At 54.7% G+C, this 21,124-nt stretch overlaps 2 protein-coding genes across 2 annotated transcripts; both read left to right on the top strand.

Moving 5' to 3' along the window:
- The first annotated feature begins 513 nt into the window (after window positions 1-513).
- Window positions 514-15,222, top strand: LOC307229575 (uncharacterized protein). The gene is made up of 10 exons (XM_079999575.1): window positions 514-975; window positions 1,530-1,660; window positions 2,022-2,222; window positions 5,285-5,354; window positions 6,072-7,044; window positions 7,133-7,191; window positions 9,850-10,152; window positions 12,051-12,139; window positions 12,406-12,547; window positions 13,090-15,222. The coding sequence occupies exons 1-10, from the start codon at window positions 660-662 to the stop codon at window positions 14,460-14,462; spliced, it is 3,657 nt and encodes a 1,218-aa protein (XP_079855701.1). The 5' UTR covers window positions 514-659; the 3' UTR covers window positions 14,463-15,222.
- Window positions 15,223-15,911: 689 nt separating this feature from the next.
- LOC307229346 (uncharacterized protein) lies at window positions 15,912-19,264 on the top strand. Its single transcript, XM_079999334.1, has 4 exons — window positions 15,912-16,307; window positions 16,857-16,936; window positions 17,807-17,915; window positions 18,006-19,264. Exons 1-4 carry the CDS (start codon window positions 16,007-16,009, stop codon window positions 18,953-18,955), a joined length of 1,440 nt encoding a protein of 479 aa, XP_079855460.1. The 5' UTR covers window positions 15,912-16,006; the 3' UTR covers window positions 18,956-19,264.
- Window positions 19,265-21,124: the final 1,860 nt, after the last annotated feature.

Below are 21,124 nucleotides of genomic sequence, written 5' to 3'. Positions count from 1 at the left end.
GGGGGAGCGGCATGCTTTCATGGTGCATTCAAATCCCTCGGAATCTTGAGGTTTTGTGTTCTAAACGCAGACCACCTAAAGCCACATCTGGATCAGTACTTATAGCAGTTAGACTACTGTACCTAGAGCTGTCAAACCCGGACAGGATGATAATATGAAGCCCAAATTGCATTTCTATCACAGTTTCTGATTTGTGAAAGTCTTATTGTATTTGTCGAAAGAGGAACAGGCTGGATTTTCCTGTATTTTTCCCACACCGATGACCCCTCAGGATGTGTATGTTTCATATAAATACTGTGTCTATAGCGGTAGAACCTGGGCTGCATTGTAACAACGAGCCCGCGCTGCCTTTCGAACCCGCTCCCACTGACGAGGCTTCATCTTTTTGTGAAAACGAGCCTTTATTGTTGCAGCTCCGACCGCGGCCGACAGGCGGCGCGGCAGCCCGCCGCCATGACCCGCTGCTGGGAAATAAGGAGCTCAAAGTGTTTAGTTTCCGTACAGTCACCAGGACGGGGCCGGGGCCGGGTTCGACGCGACAACCGAGCGGCAGCCGCGGCCTCACGCTGACCCGGGGAGGCCTTCCACGCCACAGCGCCGCTCCGACGGGCGTCGGGTTCCAACGACCGCGTTTTTTGCGAGGCGATCTCGGGGCCAGAATGCCGCCGCCGCCGCCGCCGCCGCCGCCCGCCGTGGACCTCCACTCGCACATCGCCTCCATCATGGAGGCGCTGGCCAACGCGGCCGTGGCGGAGATCTGCAAGGTGGTGGACGACGGCTACGCGGTGGTGCACCTGGAGGTGTCGCAGGGCCACCGGGAGAACGAGTTCCTCCGCCGGAAGATCCGCCTGCTGGAGCTCCAGATCGCGCGGCACCGGGCGGAGCGGGCGCGGGGCGCCGAGGGGCCCTGCGGCGGCCGCTTCCCCGGTGTCCGCCTCAGCCGGCAGCACCGGGAGGCGCCCGGTGCCTGGAGCGGTGGGTCCCAGCGTCGGGTCCGGGGACACCCCCCCCCTCCCCGGGCGGTCTTTGATGGGGTTTCAGGGGGTCCCCCCGCAAAACGTTTCATACTTAAAAGTCACTATTTCAACAACAAGGCGTCATGTAGAATATCTACTGCTTGGGTCATAGTTTCAGTCGTCTCTTAATTCTAGGGTGTGGGAGGTTGGAGTCATATCTCACAGTAAAAGCGCTTTGTCACATTGAACTGTGTTGATGTAAAGTATTATTTTTAACATCAATTTGTTTTTTTGTTTTTTTTGTTTTTTTACGTCCTAGAACATTTTACAGCTCGTGTTCTCAGAAGTTGTGCGTTTTATCAGCGAGCGGCGATAAAATATCCTGTTGTTTTGACGCCCTGGAGGTTGTCGGTCTTTGTTTGCCTCAATTTGAGGCTTTGACCTTCAATTCGATGGGAAAGCTTAGTCCCGTTCCCGGTCGACGGAGCGGGAGTGACGCGGACGCCCGTCCAGCCTCGTGGTGCGTTGTAATGGAGGTTCTCTGCCCCCGCGACCCCTCCCCCCTCCCCCCAGGCCAGTCTCTGCACGGCAGGACCAGGTTCCTCAACCGGGGCCCCGGCGCCAGCCCGGCCCCCCAGAAGCCCCAGCCCCTTTCCCCGGATAAGGACCCCGAGCAGGACGCCGCCACCGCCACCAAAACCGAGGTAGATGAGACCGGGGTCAGACTGCGTTGCATTTGTAAGGGCTGCACTTCTGCCATTACGCAGGTACACTGTGTGCAAACACTCAACCTGGACAACAGGTATCAAGCAATAGAACACACATCAAGATTCCTACAGCAAAGATAATGCACACATGATTCGTGACAAATTGTAAAATTTCTGGTGATAATGTTTGTTCCTGTTTCAGATCAAACAGGCTTTCCAAATATAAATGAAGCATTTTGTAATATCATATATTATAATCAAAATATGGCTTTTAATTTGTGAAAAACGCTTGACATAAAAGCAGGATTAACGAGTAATCCCCAGAATCTCTAATCTGCTGATCTTCCTCCGCTCTCAGCCGGCAGAAGTTGAGGAGGTGGAGGAAGAGCTCCTGATCGTCAAGGTGGAGGGCGCCGCGGAGACCAAACACGCAGAGCTTTGCGCCCCTGCCGAGGGCGCAGCCGGCGGTGTGCGAGGACAGGACGTCAGCGCGTCGCCCCCCGGTGGCATGGAGGACCGCGGCGGGGCGGGACCGTCCAGACAGCGCGGCGAAACGGAGGTCAGTGGATCTGACGTCCTCACCTTCCTTGTCGGCCGGTCTCAGACAGACGGTTCCCAGTGGGAGTTGACGGGACGCAAGGTCGGGGCGGGGAAGAGTCGCCCGCTGGGCGCGGACAGCGTCCTCTTGCTGCGCGACAGCGACACCGAGAAACGTGGAAACTTCCCGCCGCGCTTGGACGAGGTTCCGACTCAGAGCGTCCCGGAGAGTCGTGACCGGTTGTCCAACGGCTCTGACACGAGCGCTGGCCCCCCTCGCATGGACGCCGCTGTGTCCGAGGTGATAGTCATCGACGGCGGCGCGATCTCCGACAAGGAGGGAGAAGAGTTCAGGTGGCCGGAGGGGGCGGAGTCAGTGGGGGAGGGGGGAGGTCGGAGGTCGAACTCGGCCGAACTTCAGCCCGTCCGGCTGGGAGGACTCGCCAGGAGCGCGCCGCATGCCCCGGTACCCGGCCCGCTGCTGGGCTCTGCCCCAGGGACGTCGGGCGGCCCTGCCGTCTTCCGTTACACCGGCGGGGCCTCGCATAGACCGGGCGACCAGAGGAACGCGCCGTTGTTCCCACTGCGCCACGGCGCGTTCCGCGCCACCACGCATCACGCCGTCGGCCATCTTTGCCACAGGCTGAGCCACGCCGCTGTCCAGCAGCGCTACCACAGACCCTTCCACCCTTCGGCCCACCCCGGCCTCAGGACGCCGGCCGCGCCCGGGGCGGAGCGGCCGTACGGCTGCTCCAGCTGCTCCAAGCGCTTCTTCCTGGAGGCGGATCTCCTACGGCACGCGGCGCGGCACAGCCGGCAGAAGGCGCACACCTGCCTGGTCTGCGGCAAGAGCTTCGTCTGCCAGAGCCAGCTGGACATCCACCGCAACGTGCACACCGGCGAGCGCCCGTTCAGCTGCGACGTGTGCCAGCGGCGGTTCTCGCACCCAAGCAACTTGAAGAGGCACCAGAAGCTGCAGCACTAGAGGGGGGCGGGGCTTAGCAAGGTGCCATCATGAAGTACCTCCGCTGCGTCCGCTCCTCATCAGCCGTCGGACTCCACTGGACATCAGTCTTCAATCAGAACAAGTGGCATGGGTGGGGTTAGTTGCTGGTGTGTTAATGAGCTCCTTGTGAGGTAAGGAGGTCAGAGGTCAGCGCAGGCGGGCTCCGGGTGCAGGCAGAAGCATTTAGGAGCCGCTGGCTCAACAGCGTCTCTTAAATACCATGGGGTAGCACATTGATTTGAGGTACTCTGGTGTGGTATTTACATACTGTAGTGTTTGTACAGTACGCACGTTATGACGTTAGTCATCGTTGTTTAATCATTGTTTACTTTTGAAGATCAGGTGAACAGCTGCCTCAGAGCAGTTTAAGACCAGACCCAAAACGGTAAACGCTCAAACATGTCAAGGCACTGTCAGTAGTTTTCTCCTGTTTTATTTATCAGCGTCCAGGTGTTTTTTTTTTTTTTTTTTCTTTTCTTTTTTTTTTGTTTTTTTTTAACCCACGTTAGAAAATGAGAACCAGCGGCGGTGAGATGTACGATTTCTTTACAACAACCCCAAATGTGTGTCAGGGCGCGTGCGATGGACATCTCCCCCGTCCCCCGAGGAGGCTGGTGGAAACCCTGGCGCTTTAATCCACAGGGGGCACCAACATCACCAAACGAAAAACTACACGCGGTGCCTTCAGGTCCGGTGGTCCCAAACTCTAAGCACCTGTGGGCCCCCGGCCGGGTTGTCTTCTTCTCGGGGCCCTGTGTTGGCCTTCAAGTGAAAACGGGCCTGTTTTTTTTTTTTTTTTAATTTTGGTTTGTTTTCTCCGGCACATTAGTGAACTGCCTTTTGAGCCTGTTGGAAATATCTCTCTTATGATCTATTAAATTCTGGTTTATATTTTCAGAATATGAGGTACATTTTGTGTGTATTAATGATCATTGTGATTTGGGCAAAAAACAAAGATTTGCGGGTCAGATTCATCGATGTATTATCACCCCGTAGCGGGCCGCGTTAAACGGTCTGGCGGGTCGGATGTGGCGCCCCGGGCCCGTCGTTTGAGACCCCCTGCTTTAACGGATAATAAAAAAAAAAAAGGCACCTAGGCCGAGGGGGGTTTGTTTTGAAACAAATCCAAGTACCGCTGTGTGGTGTGGGGGGGGCGACAACAAAAGAAGCAGCGGCTGGAGAAGCTTTGTCTGGATTCTCCGTCCTGTCGTCAAGCGGAATAAACAGATTTTTATTTGTATTTTTATTTTTACTTTTTAATTGTATTTATTTATATATATATATTTTTTTTTTAAACTTGTCGGAAAATTTTGAAAGCCGCGCGCGACACAACGGTGCAGGGGCGTCAACGTCATTTTGTACAAGTTCCCGCGTGTTGTTGTGTGACGCACCAATAAATCATATTTTTGAAAGGTTTCCGTCGTGTGTTTGATTCCCTGTCTGATGTCTGAAAGGCTTTGGTCGGCGGTGGAAGTGGAGTCAAGTGGCGGCACCAGCGGGACGCCAGGCTTCCCTTTACTCAGCTTCTCCAGTGAAAAGAAAAAAACCCAAACAAACGAAGTGAAAACAAATATACTGACGAAAGCGGCCTCCACTCTCGTACTGAGACTCCGCAATAAAGCTAAAACGTATCGCAGCGTCAGGGCGGAGTTCTCTGGCGTCTTGACATGGATTCTACGTCAGGGTCCGGCGAGAGATGACAGGTCTGGAGCCGGTCGGCCCCAAACCTCTTTGCTTTTGACCCGCTTTTTCAAATTGGGGCCCGTAGTGGCACGGACGACGCCGGCCCAAACTTTCCTTCGGCCTTTTGAGGACGCGCAGATAATCCTGATGATCCCCCCCCCCCCCCAAAAAGAAAGAAAAAAATAAAAGAATGAAGGGGGCACGACGGCGCGACGTCAGATGGTGAAGAAATGACCTGGTTCTCTGCTTTTTGATGCAGAACCCTGCCGGCTCTTTGGCGTTCCACGTCAGGCGCCGTGTTTCGACGAGGCCAGGGCGACGCTCCGTGACTCTGCTTTTCCGCTCGTTCGCCGTCTCACTTGTTCGCGGTCTCACTCGTCCTTCTGTCTGTCCAGGGCCGGACCCGGATGCCGACGCCCTCCGGCGGCTCGCACCGCCGGGACCAGGACCCCGGCCACGCTGCAGGTAACACCGCCGCCCCGCGGGAGAGGCGTGAGAGCGCGGCTTCGGCCAGAAATATAAATATGATCGCTGACTGTTCCTCGCCGGCATCGGTGCAAGGCGGCGATGACGTCACGACCGCGAGGAGATTGAGGGCTTCGCCGGTTCCCGTCAACAGACCGCGGAGTGCTGAACGGGATCCTCTGTTTTTGGGGCGAAATTGGCTCATCGCCTGTTTTAACCAGATTCATATCAGAAAGTCGGTGGTGATGTAGTTATGTGACGCGCCGCGCATATAAATAACCCAGCTCCTCCGATGGCGGGAGGCGCGTTTCGCCTGTGTCGCGGGAGCTAGGCTAGTCGATCCCATCTGCGGCCATGTAGTGAGCTAACGCAGTTAGCACGCGGCCCGTGGATATCGTGGCGAGGAAGCCGGGGCCGACCTGCTCCTCCCAATTCGGGTGAGATCGACATAAAGCGGATCTCTCAAAGGTGGCGCCCGGCAGGGTGTTCGCCAGCAGCTCCTCCTCCCGACCGCGTCGTTGGGCTTCCGCTCCTTAAATAACCCAGAGAGGGAACCCAGTGTCTCCGCGTCGCTCCACGTTTTCCATTTATCTGATCCTCGCGCACTTTGAGCATTCAGTGAATAGATACTGTCCTTGTGTTTTCAACCTCTGTTTGGATATTCTGCTCATGCATCCACCCCTCTCCTCCGTCACTGTCTTCGTGTGTCGTCGTCAGCCGAGCTCGCGGGGCGGGCGAGTCCTTCCGGAACCGCGTGGAAAGAAGAACCCGGGGCCTCTGAAGGCGGGGAGCGGCCATCTTGTTCCGCGCACCAGCGCTCCCAGGAGGCCCCGCCGACGTCCACTTTCTTCCCGGCCGGGCCCGCCCCTTCCTCTGGCTCCGCCCCCTTCCCCCAGGCGCCGCGCGGCGACGTGGGCCGCCCGGGCCTCATCGTGATCGACTCGCTCCCCACTCAGACGGGCGGCGGAGGCGGCGGCGGAGGCGGCGGCGGCGGCGGCGCCTTGTCCTGGCCACATGGGGATAACGGACAAGGTGCCCAGCCAACCAGAGGCCAGAGAAACGCAGACACCGGGGGGCGCTATCATCCCGCGACTTGTAACCTAGCAACAGACAGGCAGAGCTTCCCCCCAGACCTGCTGTTTGACTCCGGCGGGTCCTTCCAGAACCACCTGGACTCCTTCCGGGACCCCTGCCCCGTTGGTTCAGTCGCCGCGGGAACAGTGGAGCAACAGCAGCAGCAGCAGCAGCTTGTCCCGCTCAGCTGGCCCGCCGCCAATCACAGCCCGCCTCCCCAGCCGTCCACCAGTCAGAGCCCAGAGTACTGTCTGAGAGCGTCGCAGCAGCAGCTCCTGGCTCTGCCGCACGTCTGCGTGTTCTGCGCCCGGCGCTACGCCCACCTCTGCCAGCTGCGCATCCACGAGCGCATCCACACGGGCGAGAAGCCGTACGAGTGCGCGCAGTGCGGGAAGAAGTTTGGCCAATTCTGCAGCCTGAAGCGGCACCAGATGGTGCACACCGGCGAGCGCCCGTACCGGTGCACCCAGTGCGGCAAGCGCTTCTCCACCTCCAACAACCTGAAGGTGCACCAGAGCGTCCACACGGGTGAGAAGCGCTTCCACTGCACGCAGTGCGGGAAGAGGTTCTCCTTCCTCAGCAACCTGATCAGACACCAGAGCATCCACACCTCCAAGTAGAGCATCCACACCTCAGAGTAGAGCATCCACACCTCCGGGTAGAGCATCCACACCTCCGGGTAGAGCATCCACACCTCCGGGTAGAGCATCCACACCTCCAGGTAGAGCATCCACACCTCCGGGTAGAGCATCCACACCTCCAGGTAGAGCATCCACACCTCCCAAGTAGAGCATCCACACCTCCAGGTAGAGCATCCACACCTCCCAAGTAGAGCATCCACACCTCCGGGTAGAGCATCCACACCTCCGGGTAGAGCATCCACACCGCCAGGTAGAGCATCCACACCTCCCAAGTAGAGCATCCACACCTCCAAGTAGAGCATCCACACCTCAGAGTAGAGCATCCACACCTCCAAGTAGAGCATCCACACCTTCAGGTAGAGCATCCACACTTCCGATTAGAGAACACGCTGGTATGTGCCAGAACAAACTGGGATGGCAGAAGGACTTTGATTTGCGTCTGAAAATGTTTTATTTTTAATATGTAACTTTGTGCAGTTTCACTCCATTTGAAATGATTTGTGAAACCTTTACATTTGAAAGATTTTCGTTTTACTGCTAAAACCCAGGATGTGGTGCTATTATTTACCTTAACAAAAAAAAGGTTTAGGCCATATGACGTTGTTATGATTTCTCTGGAGATACGGTTTCACTAGAATAAAATGTTCAACTAGTAATTTCAGGAAAACAAACGTCCAAAATCAGTTTTCGGGTGTGTGTTTGTTGATTTTAATACTTTTTACTTTGTGTTCAACAAAATAAGCTACAGATCACATTGCAGAAAATTGATCCTTCACAACCACACCACAACAGACTGACTGCCTTCCTTTTAGTTATTATTGTAGCTATAATAGACTGTTTTCTCTATCTGTCTAATTGAATAAAGAAATATTTCAACACAGATTCCCTTTGTCATGTAAACGTGATGTGATGAAATAAAAATCTATTTTCTTTATTGCAGCAGAGAGTTAAACACTATCATAAATATCTCATAGAAGGTATTTATGTTGAGGCTTTGACCACCAAAGGAAAAACAAGTTGTTTCAAGATACAAGATTCAAGATTGTTATTCCTCACATACATATACATACTTTCATACATATATGCAGTGAAATGTAATGCAACGCACCCGGTGATAACACACAATATGTCCTAGGAAAAATTTCTAATAGCCCAACTAACTGACTCCTAAAACGTAATACAGTAAGTCGAATACTTATAGAATAAAATGAAAATATATAGAATAAAATAAAATACAATAAAAATAAAATGGGATAGATAGAGGGAATATGCTTATGTATATGGAATAGGCAATTATGTATATACAGATATGTGCATTAAAGTGGCATGTGAATGTGAGTAAAGTGAGGTAGTGTTTGGGATAATACAGCACAGTATACAACTGTACGGCGCAGCAATACGGCATCATGAACAACCCTGAACAGTGACACAGTATGCGGTACAGTATGCTACGTACAGTACAGTAGGTAGTGGAGCCTAGTGTATGGCTCGGTTAGGACCCCTGGTGAGGTCAGCGTTGACAGTTCTTACGGCTTGCGTGAAAAAACTCCGTCTCAGTCTCTGTTCTCGCTGTGTGGCTGTGGAGGCTCTTGCTCCACCGCAGCAGCTGGAACAGTCCGTTGTTGGGGTGATGAGGATCCTTCATGATGCTGCAGCTCTGCTACTACACCTCCTGGTGTATAAGTCCTTCAGGGAGGGGAGGGTAGTTCCAGTGGTACGTTGAACGCAGCACCCTCTGCAGGGCCCTCCTGTCCTGAGCAGTACAGTTCCCAAACCAGGCAGTGATGTTGCCTGTCAGGATGCTCTCCACTGCTCCACAGTAGAAGGACTTGAGGATCCTCACCGAGACCCTGAATTTCCTCAGCTGCCTGAGGTGGTAAAGACGCTGCCTCGCCTTCTCACCAGAGTGTCTGTATGTTGTCTCGTAATATGTCCGTTAAAAATAGACGTGATCCTCAGAAGCTCTCTGGTATTTTCTATTGTATTCGTTCGTTCTGTTTTATGGGCTGAAAACAAAGTAAAATTGCGTCTATGAATTAGCCGTTGCCATTTTCAAATTATACTTCGGGGCCAGATCTAAAAACATACTATAACCGCGTAGCGGTCACATTAAATCGTGCCGCCGGCCGAATGTGGCCCCTGGGCCCGGAGTTTGAGGCCCCTGCTTTAAGGGGTGTGTTGGAAAATCGTTTATGCTTTCTGCTTGTTTGTTCTTCCTCACTGGTTACAACCGGCAGCCTGCATAGAATAAAAATTATGAACAATCTGGACGTTAATATTCAAAATATTAACACCGTAATAAAAAAAACTGTTATAACACCGTAGAGCATCAAGCTTTTATTAAGTACAGAGAAATAATGTTTACCCTACATATCTATATCTAATCGATCCTGTCTAGTGTCACATTTGGTGTGTTCTGTATATTCTTATATATTTGGTTATTTGTGATCTGTGTTTTTTTGTTCTTTTCTTTTTTGGCCTATTTCTGCACATTTGGCCATCTTTCTTTTTGCTTTGCTGCTCTTGCTGAGGACAGAGGCCTCAAGCCTCATTTCTCTCTCGCCACCACAAGGCACCGGAGGGGGGACGTCGCCTCCACACACTCCGCACAGCAGGTGGCGCTACGCACCCGCCGTCCGCCCGCGCCCCGCCCGGAAGCGGACGACCCGGAAGTAAACAGGAAGCGACAGAGGCCGCCATCGACGGAAAAACAGCCCCGTGAGGGGAGATGCCCCGACACCCCCGCGCCCCCCAGGCCCCGCAGGGCTGCACCGGCTGAGCCGCTCGCCCCCCGCCACCCCCCCTGCACGCCCTGCGCCGAATGTCCGCCGGCGCCATGGCGGACTACATGACCTTCCACACCCAGCTGGCCTCCATCATGGAGGTCCTGGCCAACGCCGCCGTGGCGGAGATCTGCCAGCTGGTGGACGACGGCTTCGCCCAGCTGCGGCTGGAGGTGTCCCGGGCCCAGCGGGAGAACCTGGCCCTGAAGAGCAGGCTGCGGCTCATGGAGGTCCGTTCGCGGGACCGGTGCGCCCGCAGAGCCCCGGTGCCACCGCTGGTGGTGACCTGCGCCCGGAAAGGTAGAGCTGCCTGTCACCGCCACACTGGTGGTATGGAAGCTGCATGAGTTAAAGAGGGGGACGTGTGTGTTGATGTGTGTGTGTGTGTGTGTGTGTGTGTGTGTGTGTGTGTGTGTGTGTGTGTTGAGGTGTGTGTGTGTGTGTGTTGATGTGTGTGTGTGTTGATGTTTGTGTGTTGATGTTTGTGTGTGTTGATGTGGTTGTGTGTGTGTGTTGATGTGTGTGTGTGTGTTGAGGTGTGTGTGTGTGTGTGTGTGTGTGTGTGTTGAGGTGTGTGTGTGTTGATGTTTGTGTGTTGATGTTTGTGTGTGTTGATGTGGTTGTGTGCGTGTGTGTGTGTGTGTGTTGATGTGTGCGTGTGTGTGTGTGTGTTGATGTGTGTGTGTGTGTGTGTGTGTGTGTGTGTGTGTTGAGGTGTGTGTGTTGATGTGTGTGTGTGTGTTGATGTGTGTGTGTGTGTGTGTGTTGATGTGTGTGTTGATGTGTGTGTGTGTGTGCGTGTGTGTGTGTGTGCGTGTGTGTGTGTTGGTGTGTGTGTGTGTGCATGTGTGTGTGTGTGTTGATGTGTGTGTGTGTGTGTTGATGTGTGTGTGTTGATATGTGTGTGTGTTGATTTGTTTGTGTTGATGTGTGTGTGTTGATGTGTGTGTGTCTGTGTTGATGTGTGTTGATATGTGTGTTGATGTGTGTGTGTGTGTGTGTTGATATGTGTGTGTTGATATGTGTGTGTTGTTGTGTGTGCTGTTATGTGTGTGTTGATGTGTGTGTTGGTGTGTGTGTTGTGTGTGTGTGTGTGTTGTGTGTGTGTGTGTGTTGACGTGCGTGTGTTGATCTTCAGATGTGTTTGCTTTCATTGTTTGTTTTCCAACGTCTTTCCTGGTTTGTTAACACTCTGATCAGTAAGATCAGTGTTCATGATCTGAGGGAGAAGACACTCATACTGAGTAGAATTAGTGCCATACATGTACTGCACAATGTACTGAATGTATTTGATATATACATGCAAAATTGCACAATTTCTTTTTTTTCGAGTGTAAATTGGTGATGCAGAGGTTTATTGTTGTTTTTTTTTATGTTTATTGTATATTACAATTTATTATAATATTATAATGATTCCCCTTTGTTTGGATGTGAGCGCCTGTAACGCCACCATGTTGGCAGGGACACTGTAGGATTCCGAGAGACGGGGACCCCAGGGGACCGCCCGGCTCAGGGTTGTATCTCACACTGTAGGGGCTGGGGCTTGATAACAGTAGGGACTGCGATGGGATGGCGGCGCGGCCTCAGAGATGAGATCTCCTTATGAGCGGGGATTGATAGGCCTCGGGGTGACGGTTCGATCCTCCTGGGGCGAGGCAGTGAACACCTGACCGCTCTCGTCGGGCAGGCGTGCGCCTTGCACGGCCGCCACCGCCATCTCTGTATGAATGTGTGTATGAAGGGATGAACGTGAGGCGTGTATTGCAGAGCGCTCTGAGTGGTTGTAGGTTTAGAAAAGCGCCGTGTACATTACAGTCCGTTCACCATTCAAATGAGGGTCAGTTTGCACATAGAGTGACCGTATTGGTTATCGTCCCCTTTGACCCCCCCCCCCATTTCAAACATGCAGAGGGTGAACGTTTGCGTACTCAGTTATTTCACTGCGATGCAGGATGTTACCCCGGTACTTTTCGGATACTGTGGTTTCAAACAAACGAAAAATACTGGCATACTAACTTGCCATACTGAAAGCTATGCTAGTATGGTTTTGTTAATGGCAGTAAAAGCTCCTCTTGTGAGAAATGAGGTTGCATAGTATTGCACTCGAGCCTCAAGGTCAGGGCTGGAGTTAAGTGCTCTAATGTCGCTACGCTTGACCTGTGCGACTGCGCTAAACTCCTCTGCTTTCCCTCCGTCAGCTCGTCCTGTTGAAGAACCAGATGCCGTCGCCGCTAAAGGAATTCCCGAGGCGGCCATGTTGGAGAACACTGAACCTCCATTCCCAAAGGTCAGTGCTGCACGATGCACGCGCGTTTGTTGTTTTCAGTAATTGATCGATTCACTGCTCTTAAGAAAAAGTAGAAATAAAAATCAGATGAAGTGTGAAACCGTCACTTGAGTTCCAGATGTAACGCATGAAACCGGAACTCAATACAACTGTGTCACGTCGGCATCGGGTTCGCTGAGCATTTGTACGAGTGCGCGAGCACAGTATCGGACCCGGAGCTGCCGTCTGTGCCGTGCCTGATGGGAGCCCCGTCCTGTCCCCCGCAGGTGGGGGTGGTGACGGAGCCGGACATCGTTCTGATTAAGTCTGAGAGGCTGGAGGAGGGACTGACGAGCTGCACCGCGGGGGAGCCGCCCCAGGCAGAGCTGGCGGGCAGCGGTACGTGCAGAGGAACGCTACCGGTCATAGGTCCGTCTCTCAGTCTGGCTCCCTCCCTCCCTGTCTGTCTGTCTGTCTGTCTGTCTGTCTGTCTGTCTCCCCGTCTGTCCGTCTGCTTCGGGTCCAGAATTGTAACTATTTTGCCTCTCTGGAAATGTACCGCCCAACGTCTGAGTGCTTGGGTGTTGACCTTTTCAAACTCTCAGATCAGAACCCAAGCCACGAGGCTCAAAGCTCAGTTGTTTGGAATCGCTGCCAAAACCTGTGTTTGATGAGTTTGTTGAGCATACATGGGAGATTTACTACAACAACTTCATTCTTGTCGTTGTCCTTTACTAAATTGGAATAATCTCCAGCTGCAGTTGAAAAGAAAACTCGTTTTTTAAATTATTTAAATCCTGCCACCAACCTTAAATTTGGAGCTCTGCAGTGATTCACACATTTCTTACCAATTTTGTGTTTTGTAGTTTTTTTTTATACTTAAAAATGTTTTCCTTGAACAGCCAAAGTCCTTTCCCTAGAAACGTGACCTTATCTCCCTGCTTCTTTCTTCTTCCGCTCCCCTGCCTTAGCAGGGGTCCAGTGTCGCCCCCTAGCGGACGAAGACGCTCGCTGCCTGAGCACAGAGGAGTCGCTGCACCTCAACCAGCTGGAAATGCCCCGAATCAACCTGTCGGGCAAATATGAGGCCGAGAACTTCGCTCCTCCCGTCGCACAGAGACGGGCGGAGGAAGAGGATGAGGACGACGACGGGAAGAACGTGCGGATGGATGGCGGACCGGACACCTGCGGCCGTGGTCCCCTACGCCCAGACCAGAGCAGCGGACCGGCGACGGAAATGGGCAACTTGTTCTCTCCCCCGGCGGCGGAGGAACGGGGTGGAGCCGACGGCCCCTGCGGCTCCTCCTCCCTCGGCGAGTCCGGCGGCGTCAAGACGGCCGATGCTGAGGCGGCGACACTGAAGCCGCTGAACGGAAACGCGCGGCCGGTGAAGGCTTCGGCGCACGGCTTGCACGGCGCGGCAGCGTCCGTCTGGGCGGGAGACGCCGCGGACGGCGCCACGTCCGCCGTCAAGATGGAAGCAGAGGTGCGAGCCTCCTGGTCTGAGGGAAGTTGCTTTGGGGCGAGTCCGTGTTTGTCCGCGCTCAGGGAGGAAGTGGAGATGAGTAAGGTTATAAGCAGCGGCGACGCCAGGCTCTGCTCCCAGAGCGTCCACCGGGAGAGCCTCTCCGAGGAGAGCAAGTCCAGCGAGGTGGACGTCGCCGCCTTCGACTCGTCTTCCTTCGACGAGCTGTTCTCGTCCCCCGACGTGGCCCGATCTCTGCTCGCCCCCCACAGAGACTCCGCCCACGCGGACGGAGCAGGCCTGGAGGAGCGGCTGGTCCCGGCCGCGTTTCCTTTCCTCGCCGGCGGCGCCGGCACTTTTGGGAGCCACCCCGCCCCGGCCGCGGACCCTCTGGGTGACGCCGACTTCAGAGCCCCCCCGGATGCCAGGGGCGGAGCCCTGCGGAGTGGCCCGGCCCAGGTGTTCACCTGCCAGCAGTGCGGGAGGTTGTTCTCCAACTCCCGGGACCTGGTGGTGCACCAGCGCTCCCACGCCGGCGAGAGACTCTTCCACTGCCCGCTCTGCAAGAAGCCGTTCCTCCACCTGCACCAGCTCAAGACCCACCAGCGGGTCCACACGGGGGAGAAGCCCTTCAGCTGCACCCAGTGCGGGAAGCGCTTCTCCCAGTCCAGCCACATCAAGAGGCACATGAGCGTGCACACGGGGGAGAAGCGCTACAGCTGCAGCCTCTGCGGGAAGCGCTTCTCGCAGTCGTGCAGCCTCAAGGTCCACCAAGCCGTGCACACCGGAGAGAGACCATACAGCTGCACGCAGTGCGGGAAGAGCTTCTCCGTGCTGGGGAACTTGGTCCGCCACCAGAGCGTGCACATCCGGAAATGAAATGTGAATGTATTAGTGCAATGCTGTATTGCGATGATTGTGGCGTTTATATTTTTCTAATGCGTGTGTTTGAACTGAGGATTCTGCAGCAGGCGATGACGCAGCTCGCTGGCTGTGTTCCGTTTTATTTACGTGACGCACTTCTGTCGTATCACAAAGTACCTAAAATTGAATTACGACAGAAAATCGCTCTTAAGTCGGACCTGGTAATCGTGCCGCCCTTATTTTAAAACAGGTACCTGGTGTAGTGCAAAGGTTTGCAGAAACGGTGACTCACCCGTCTCTCTGCCTCGCTGTCCTTTTGCCTTTGTGTCTTTGGGCCCAGCTCATCCATATGATGCTTTTGAAATAAAGAGGAGGCGTTGCAGGGAGAGCACAGTTTTAACATTTTAGTGAGAGTGGAAGCCCCGAGTCCAAACAAACCTCCCGGCTGTTCAGGGCTTGACAAGTGTTCCCAGTTCTTTCCAATAGCATTGTATGTTTTCTTGCTGTTTTACAGAGAAAAAAAAAAAAACAAAGAAAATCCTTGCTCAATACAACTTTAATCTTGCCTTGGCTGTCTCCCTGTGATATCTAGATTGTGCTAGTTGCCCCCGAACATTTCTGTGTCATGTCCTTATGAAGTAGATGTGTCAAGTCTTTGTAAAAACAAAAATGCTGTGTATTGTTGTCATCTATTGGCTTATATCTCTTTACAGTAATCAAAAACCAAATGTGTAACCTCAAACCTAGTTTTTGATTGTTTAACTAGTCGTTAGAATTCAATAAAATGTTGCATTTCCTATTTTCAACTTTTGCCAAACTAAGTGCAATTCATTTAAATACTCCAAAGTAAATTTTCAGTTCAATAATGTACATTGTTAGGTTAAAAGGCTACAAAAAGTGTTTCATCGAGATGTAAAAAAAAAAGTGAAAACCATGAATACAGATCGGGCCTAACAGGTACAAAATAAGAATAGCCTTTATTTATCCAGCATCTTTCATACACAACATGGTTTGCATTAATGGAAGGCCATTCAATTCTAAAAGGAAAAAGGGCAAACAAGCAAAATATATTTAATAAAAATAAGTAAATTTACTTAATTTCCCTTTTGATATGATTTAGATTTAATCGTTCATCCTCAGCAAACGATTTTAAATAGTTATTTTTCAGAAATAAAATTTCAAAATTCAAACACCAGGCTTGTGAAAAAGGCTTCACAAATAATAACAAAGTATTTTCAATTTGCACAAATTCCCTTTTCTGCAGCGTTGAAAGCCCAACAAGGCGCCGACGTCATCATCAAGCGGCGGCGGCGGTGACCCGACGTCATCACCAGGCGACATTGGTAACCACCGTGATGTGGGGGGGGCGCCCCGCCCCAAACACGTGACGTCATCAACGGGCGACACTCGCACCCACCAGAACCAGCAGCGCCTCCGCCGCCTGAACGCGCTGACCCGCTGACAGCCACCCCGAGCCGCCGGGCGCACCCCCCCCACGCCCCGGTGCTCCTCCGTCGGCGCCTCCTCGCTCCGCGCCGATTTTGTCCGGCGCAGCTGACATGGCGGCGATGGCGGACTGCGTCGGCTTCCAGGCGCAGATCGCCGCGATCATCGAGATGCTGGCGAACTCCGCGGTGGTGGAGATCTGCAAGCTGGTGGACGACGGCTACGCGGCCCTGCGCTCCCAGATGGAGCGGGAGCGGGAGCGGAGCCGCGGGGAGAAGCAGCTGCTGCGCCAGAAGATCCGGGAGATGGACGTGAAGCTCCGCAGCTCCGAGAGGAGGACGAGGAGACGCGGCCAGCGGGACGAGGCGCACGCCGCCAGGCTCGGGCCCGCCGGAGCCACGGACCGCCAGTTGTGTGAGTTACCCCCTCCCCCCCCCGGGTGTCGACGCGTCGGGCGCCGCCTCCCTCCGGACGTTGCAGATCCGACCCGAGCGGCGTCCGGAGCGGCTCAGCCCGGATGTTCTCCAAAGCAGAGCGGGTGGATTCATCCACTGTAGTTGCTCCTACGGTTCCGTTCCGATTCACTCCATTGTACCCGAGTTCAATAGAGTGAGATGATGATGATGATGATGATAATAAAGAGAAATACAATGATTAAAACCTCTATTATCAATTAGAAAAGATGCGCAGCTCGTCACGTTGAAGAAGCATCCGTGAAGACTGACCTTTCACACCCAAGCACTTCCAGACGGCAGCGCCCGAACGCCTCCGGCCCGTCCCTGGGAGGGACCTCCCGGGACGTAGCCTTCATAAACCCACATGTCCGTCTCTGTTGATGTTGTATAAGTTGTTCTGTGTCTGACACGATGTCGCCCGCCTGTAGACGCGGCGCCTGGTGACGCCACAGGACTCATTGGCGCCACCGCAATGATTGTGTTGTTTCTCTCACCTCCCGTCCTGCAGCGTCTGGCGACCGTTTGTTGCAGGAGCCCCCGCCCTCAGCCCCCGCCGCCGAGGACGAGCCCTTCCCGCTGCCGCCCCAGGTGAGCCCTCCCTCCCCGCCGCCTCCGGCAAAACATTCAGGCTCGCAAAGCGAGGCGGCTTGGGTTCAGTGCGGCGGGTGAGCGCTCGTTGCCGGTCCGAACGGCGGTTCGCATCAAAAAGGAGGCGGGGAAGTACCGGGACGACGTACGAGACCGGGTGGGGAAAGCATACAAACGCCCACAATGCGTTGTGACTGCGATGCTTTGCGGTGAGGGGAAAACCAACCATACGCGAGAGGAATCAGTTGTAATGGTCAGTGATTCCAAGGAGACGTGGATCTTTTTTCCCTGCCGTACCCCCTCCTTCCTCCGTCGCGAGTCGTCTCTTCTTAGCAGCCCAAGCAGCGGGGGGCCGGAGGGGGTCCCTGAAGTGCCGGGCTCGGCTGGGGGGGGTGGGGGTGTCCAGGCCCGGGCGACGGTTTTCATTAGGGTTCAGACGGTTTATTGCCAGCGCTCGGTGTCTACGGTGCGTTCAAGGCAACTCCATGCACGGCACGCACGCCGGCCGCTTTTAAGCCCTAACCCTGCGAGGAGATAACAGGCGTGTCTGGTCGTCGGGCGGAGTCGTCGCTCGTCTGAGAGCACACTTATAAGAATCGGAACAGTTTCTTTAAAAGAGTAACTATTGTTTTGTGTTTTTTTTGTGCGCTGGACGATAGCGTGCGTATGGAGTGTTTAGTGCGCAATTTCAGACACAAAAGTCATAATTTTAACATCATATCACAACTTCAACTGATAATGTCAGTGTCTGGAGATTGTGTGGCCTCTCCACACACCGTGCGACGTCGTTGACACCGTCTGCCTGAGGGATCGTAACGGTTTTCTGCCGCGGAGGTTTGTGCGGTCGCGTGATGTCGACTGTGACTGCAGGAGGACCCCAAGGCGCCGGTGGTGAAGCAGGAGCAAGCGGAGAGGGCCGACTGCAACCTGGACCTCAAGGTGGAGGTCAACATCAGGGCGGACTGCGCTCTCTCCTCCGGTGAGTGTCGGGTGGGGCTGAACCCACATGAGCGTCGTTACTTCCACGGTTCAACATTGGTAACGTTTGTTAATGTCTCTCCTCCGTCAGCCCTGGACACCGGCGGAGAAGTAAACCCCGGCGAGGGATCCCTGGAGTCCAACACGTCTCAGATGTCTCCTCTGCCCGGCGACGACACTGTGGACCTGACCTGTCGGCCCCGGGCAAAGCTAAAGCCCGCCGCACCCGTTATCGGAGGCGCGTGCGCTGCGGGAGGAGGCGCCCTGGTCGGCGGGAGCGCAGCGGAGGCGGAGATGAAGATCCAGACGGGGGTGGGGGAGGAGCGGCGGCCGACCCTCCCGTCGCCCGTCCCGGACGAGCAGAGCCCGGAGCGGCTGAGCGGCCTGGGCCTGGACCTGGCCTGGATGCAGGAGCGGGTCAGCCACCTCGGGGCGGCGTTCGCCGTGGCCCAGCTGGGCCTGGGCAACGCGGAGCCCCTCCCCGCCCCGGCCTCCTTCCCGGCACAGGGCGGGGCGGGCGACGCCCACCCGGATGCCCCGCCCGCCATGCTCTTCCCTGGCGCCGCTCACGACATGGCCGCCTTCGCCGCCTCCTTTGACTTGTCCGCCCCCGTGGCCCCGTCCGCTCCGGCCCCGCCCTCCGCCGGCTCCCCCGACCAGAATGGGCCCTACAGGGGCGGGCGCGCGGCGGCGCCCAAGGAGCCCATGCTGTGCGGCTTGTGCGGCCGCGTGTTCCCCAGCCCGGCGGCGCTGGAACTCCACCAGCGCGTCCACACGGGGGAGCGGCCGTACAGCTGCCCGCACTGCGGGAAGGGCTTCGCTCAGCCCAACAACCTGCGCGTGCACCTGCTGATCCACTCCGGGGAGCGGCGCTACCGCTGCTCGCTCTGCGGGAAGAGCTTCATCTCCTCCAGCCACCTGAAGAGGCACCGCACGGTGCACACCCAGGAGAAGCCCTACAGCTGCTCGCGCTGCGGACAGTCCTTCAGCCAGATGTGCAGCGTGCGCCGCCACCGGCAGCAGTCTCAGTGTGGGCTGTAGGCCCCCGGTGGCTTCCTGTCGCGCTGTTCATGGGAGGAACAGCCTGGCGGACCCTCCCTCCGTTGTAGCATCACTGTGGAAATAGGCGCTGAGGTGTCTGTGTTAGTCGGTCGACCGTCCCGGTTGTTACGAGGCGGACGCTGTGGATGGAGATGCAGGTGCAGAAAACCCTCATTGAGGAGACGTTTCGACTGTGCGTGGGCGGAGCTCGTCTGTGTTTTGAGTTAAACTTTGTATGGAACGGGCTAAACCCGCTTCAGGTGATGGAACCCCAAATCCCACGCAAGGGAGTCCATGCATCCTGTCGCCACTATCTGAGTGAGCTGTATTCAAACATGTAAGCATGAAGGGGGGGGGGGGGGGGCAAACAAAACAAGGCCTGAAGACATGAAATCCTAACTTATCCAAGTTTATAAAAGTGCTGGACAAAGTTCCTCTGGAACATCGCCCTCTGCTGACCGACTGGGGCACTGCACCCACACGTGAAACCTCATTAATGATGCGTTCATAATTTGATGGTCGTAGTGACACGGTGCATTAACGCACAATGTGAGATCACAGAAGCTGTAAATGTCATGTAAACGTTGCTTTGGTGATTCGGAGGGTGCTCGGTCCCAAAATTTACTTTCCGGCTGCATTAATTTCAGCACTCAACCTCCTCAACCCCTTTGCTGCTTTTTTTTTGCCCACTCTCTTTTAGGTGTTTATTATAAAACCAAATCAACTCAAAGCAGCCGCTTCTCCCGATCCACGCTTCTCCCTAAAACCAACACACTGTTTTTCTCTGGTACGACGGCAAAAGGCCAAGACAATTTTTAACTGAAAATCAATGAATATCTGATGTGCCGTTGCCATGGCAACGCAACAAACTATTCGTCTGTCCAGAATCTCCAATTAAACATTTCCCGGCCAGGGACCGCTCCATAAAACACACAACCGGGGTGTAGGAGTCAAGGGGGACGGGGCTCGCCGCGAGGACGCACCAAACCACTTTGAAAAAGACACAATCCCACATCTCCAGACCCGGCAGTGACCCCCCCTGGACCTGAGATCACGTCCCGCCAGCCTGCCCCTCTGTGCGGAACCCCTCGGAGAGTTTCTAACGGGTCGGTCGAGAGGCGACCGAGGCGACCCCCTCAAGAGCCTCAAAATCCGCCTCGGGCTCATAACCCCTGCAACGAAAATCTCCGTCCCCGAGCAGAGGACTCGAATCCACAACGGCGAGAACACCGCCGAGTAGAACTGAACCGTGGGTGGTGGCGTGTTTGTGTGTGTGTGTGTGTGTCGACGCCGTCCCGGCTCCAGCACCACCTTGCCTTGGGAGTGTTGTTTCAACGTCTGTCTCAGTGTTTGAAATGTGTGGTTGTCAATAAACAAGAGGTTTGTGTTCCACAGGACTGTGACCTGCGAGGTGAGGGGCGCGCAGCGCTTCTCCATGCGGAGGGAGGGAGGGAGGGAGGAAGGACTTCCAGCCGCCTCAAATCTTTATTGCATTTTTCAACTCCTTAATTATTTATTTATTTTCTACGCACTCATTGCTGCAGTACGACGACGCTGCGGCTGCGCTTTTCCACAAATAACTAATTCACTCAAAAGTCGTCTTTAAAGCCCTCATTAAAACGGTACTTGAATCTGGGGATTCGGGATTCAACAAAAGGAAAACCTGTTTTTTGGACAGATCGCTTTAAGAGAAGTGATTTCCCTCAGGAAGCGTCTTGGCAGTAAGTTTGTGACTTCTTCACCTTTGAACGAGGAGTCGTCTTTACATGTCTATATATACAGAATATATATATCTGATGTTCTGCCGTACACATTACCATTCCATATAAATGGAAAAAAAAAATAGACATGACTACGAAAACTACCAGTCCTGTGGATCGCAGGGTCTCCTTGGGGGGAAAACCCGCAGTAACGCGAAGTCTGCTGCGGCTTTGAAAGGTCTGAAAATGACGACGGCGGCCGAACGCAATCGGAGCAGCGAGGCACCGAGCGCCGTGGTTTGGGTGGAGTACGTCCCCTCGCGACGACGCCCCAGGCGCGGCGCCCGCTGCGCCGGGGAGGGCGGGCATCACGGGCGGCGGGCGGAGGGGTCCTCGGCGCTGGTCCTCCGCTCCTCCAGCTCGCCTCCCTTCCGGGGCCGCTCTTCCTCCGCGTCCAGCTGCAGGTTGT

The sequence above is a fragment of the Zeus faber genome (assembly GCF_960531495.2).
Source record: "Zeus faber genome assembly, chromosome: 4".
NCBI classification, from domain to species: Eukaryota; Metazoa; Chordata; class Actinopteri; order Zeiformes; family Zeidae; genus Zeus; species Zeus faber.
This window is presented reverse-complemented; position numbering and strand designations above follow the sequence as displayed.

Coding starts and splice junctions, on each gene's coding strand:
- LOC307229575 (XM_079999575.1), top strand. CDS start 660: ATGCCGCCGCCGCCGCCGCCGCCGCCGCCCGCCGTGGACCTCCACTCG. Junction 2,223..5,284: donor GACAGCGCGGCGAAACGGAG/GTCAGTGGATCT, acceptor CTGTCTGTCCAG/GGCCGGACCCGGATGCCGAC. Junction 12,548..13,089: donor AGGAACGCTACCGGTCATAG/GTCCGTCTCTCA, acceptor CCCCTGCCTTAG/CAGGGGTCCAGTGTCGCCCC.
- LOC307229346 (XM_079999334.1), top strand. CDS start 16,007: ATGGCGGCGATGGCGGACTGCGTCGGCTTCCAGGCGCAGATCGCCGCG. Junction 16,937..17,806: donor CCTTCCCGCTGCCGCCCCAG/GTGAGCCCTCCC, acceptor CTGTGACTGCAG/GAGGACCCCAAGGCGCCGGT. Junction 17,916..18,005: donor GGACTGCGCTCTCTCCTCCG/GTGAGTGTCGGG, acceptor CTCCTCCGTCAG/CCCTGGACACCGGCGGAGAA.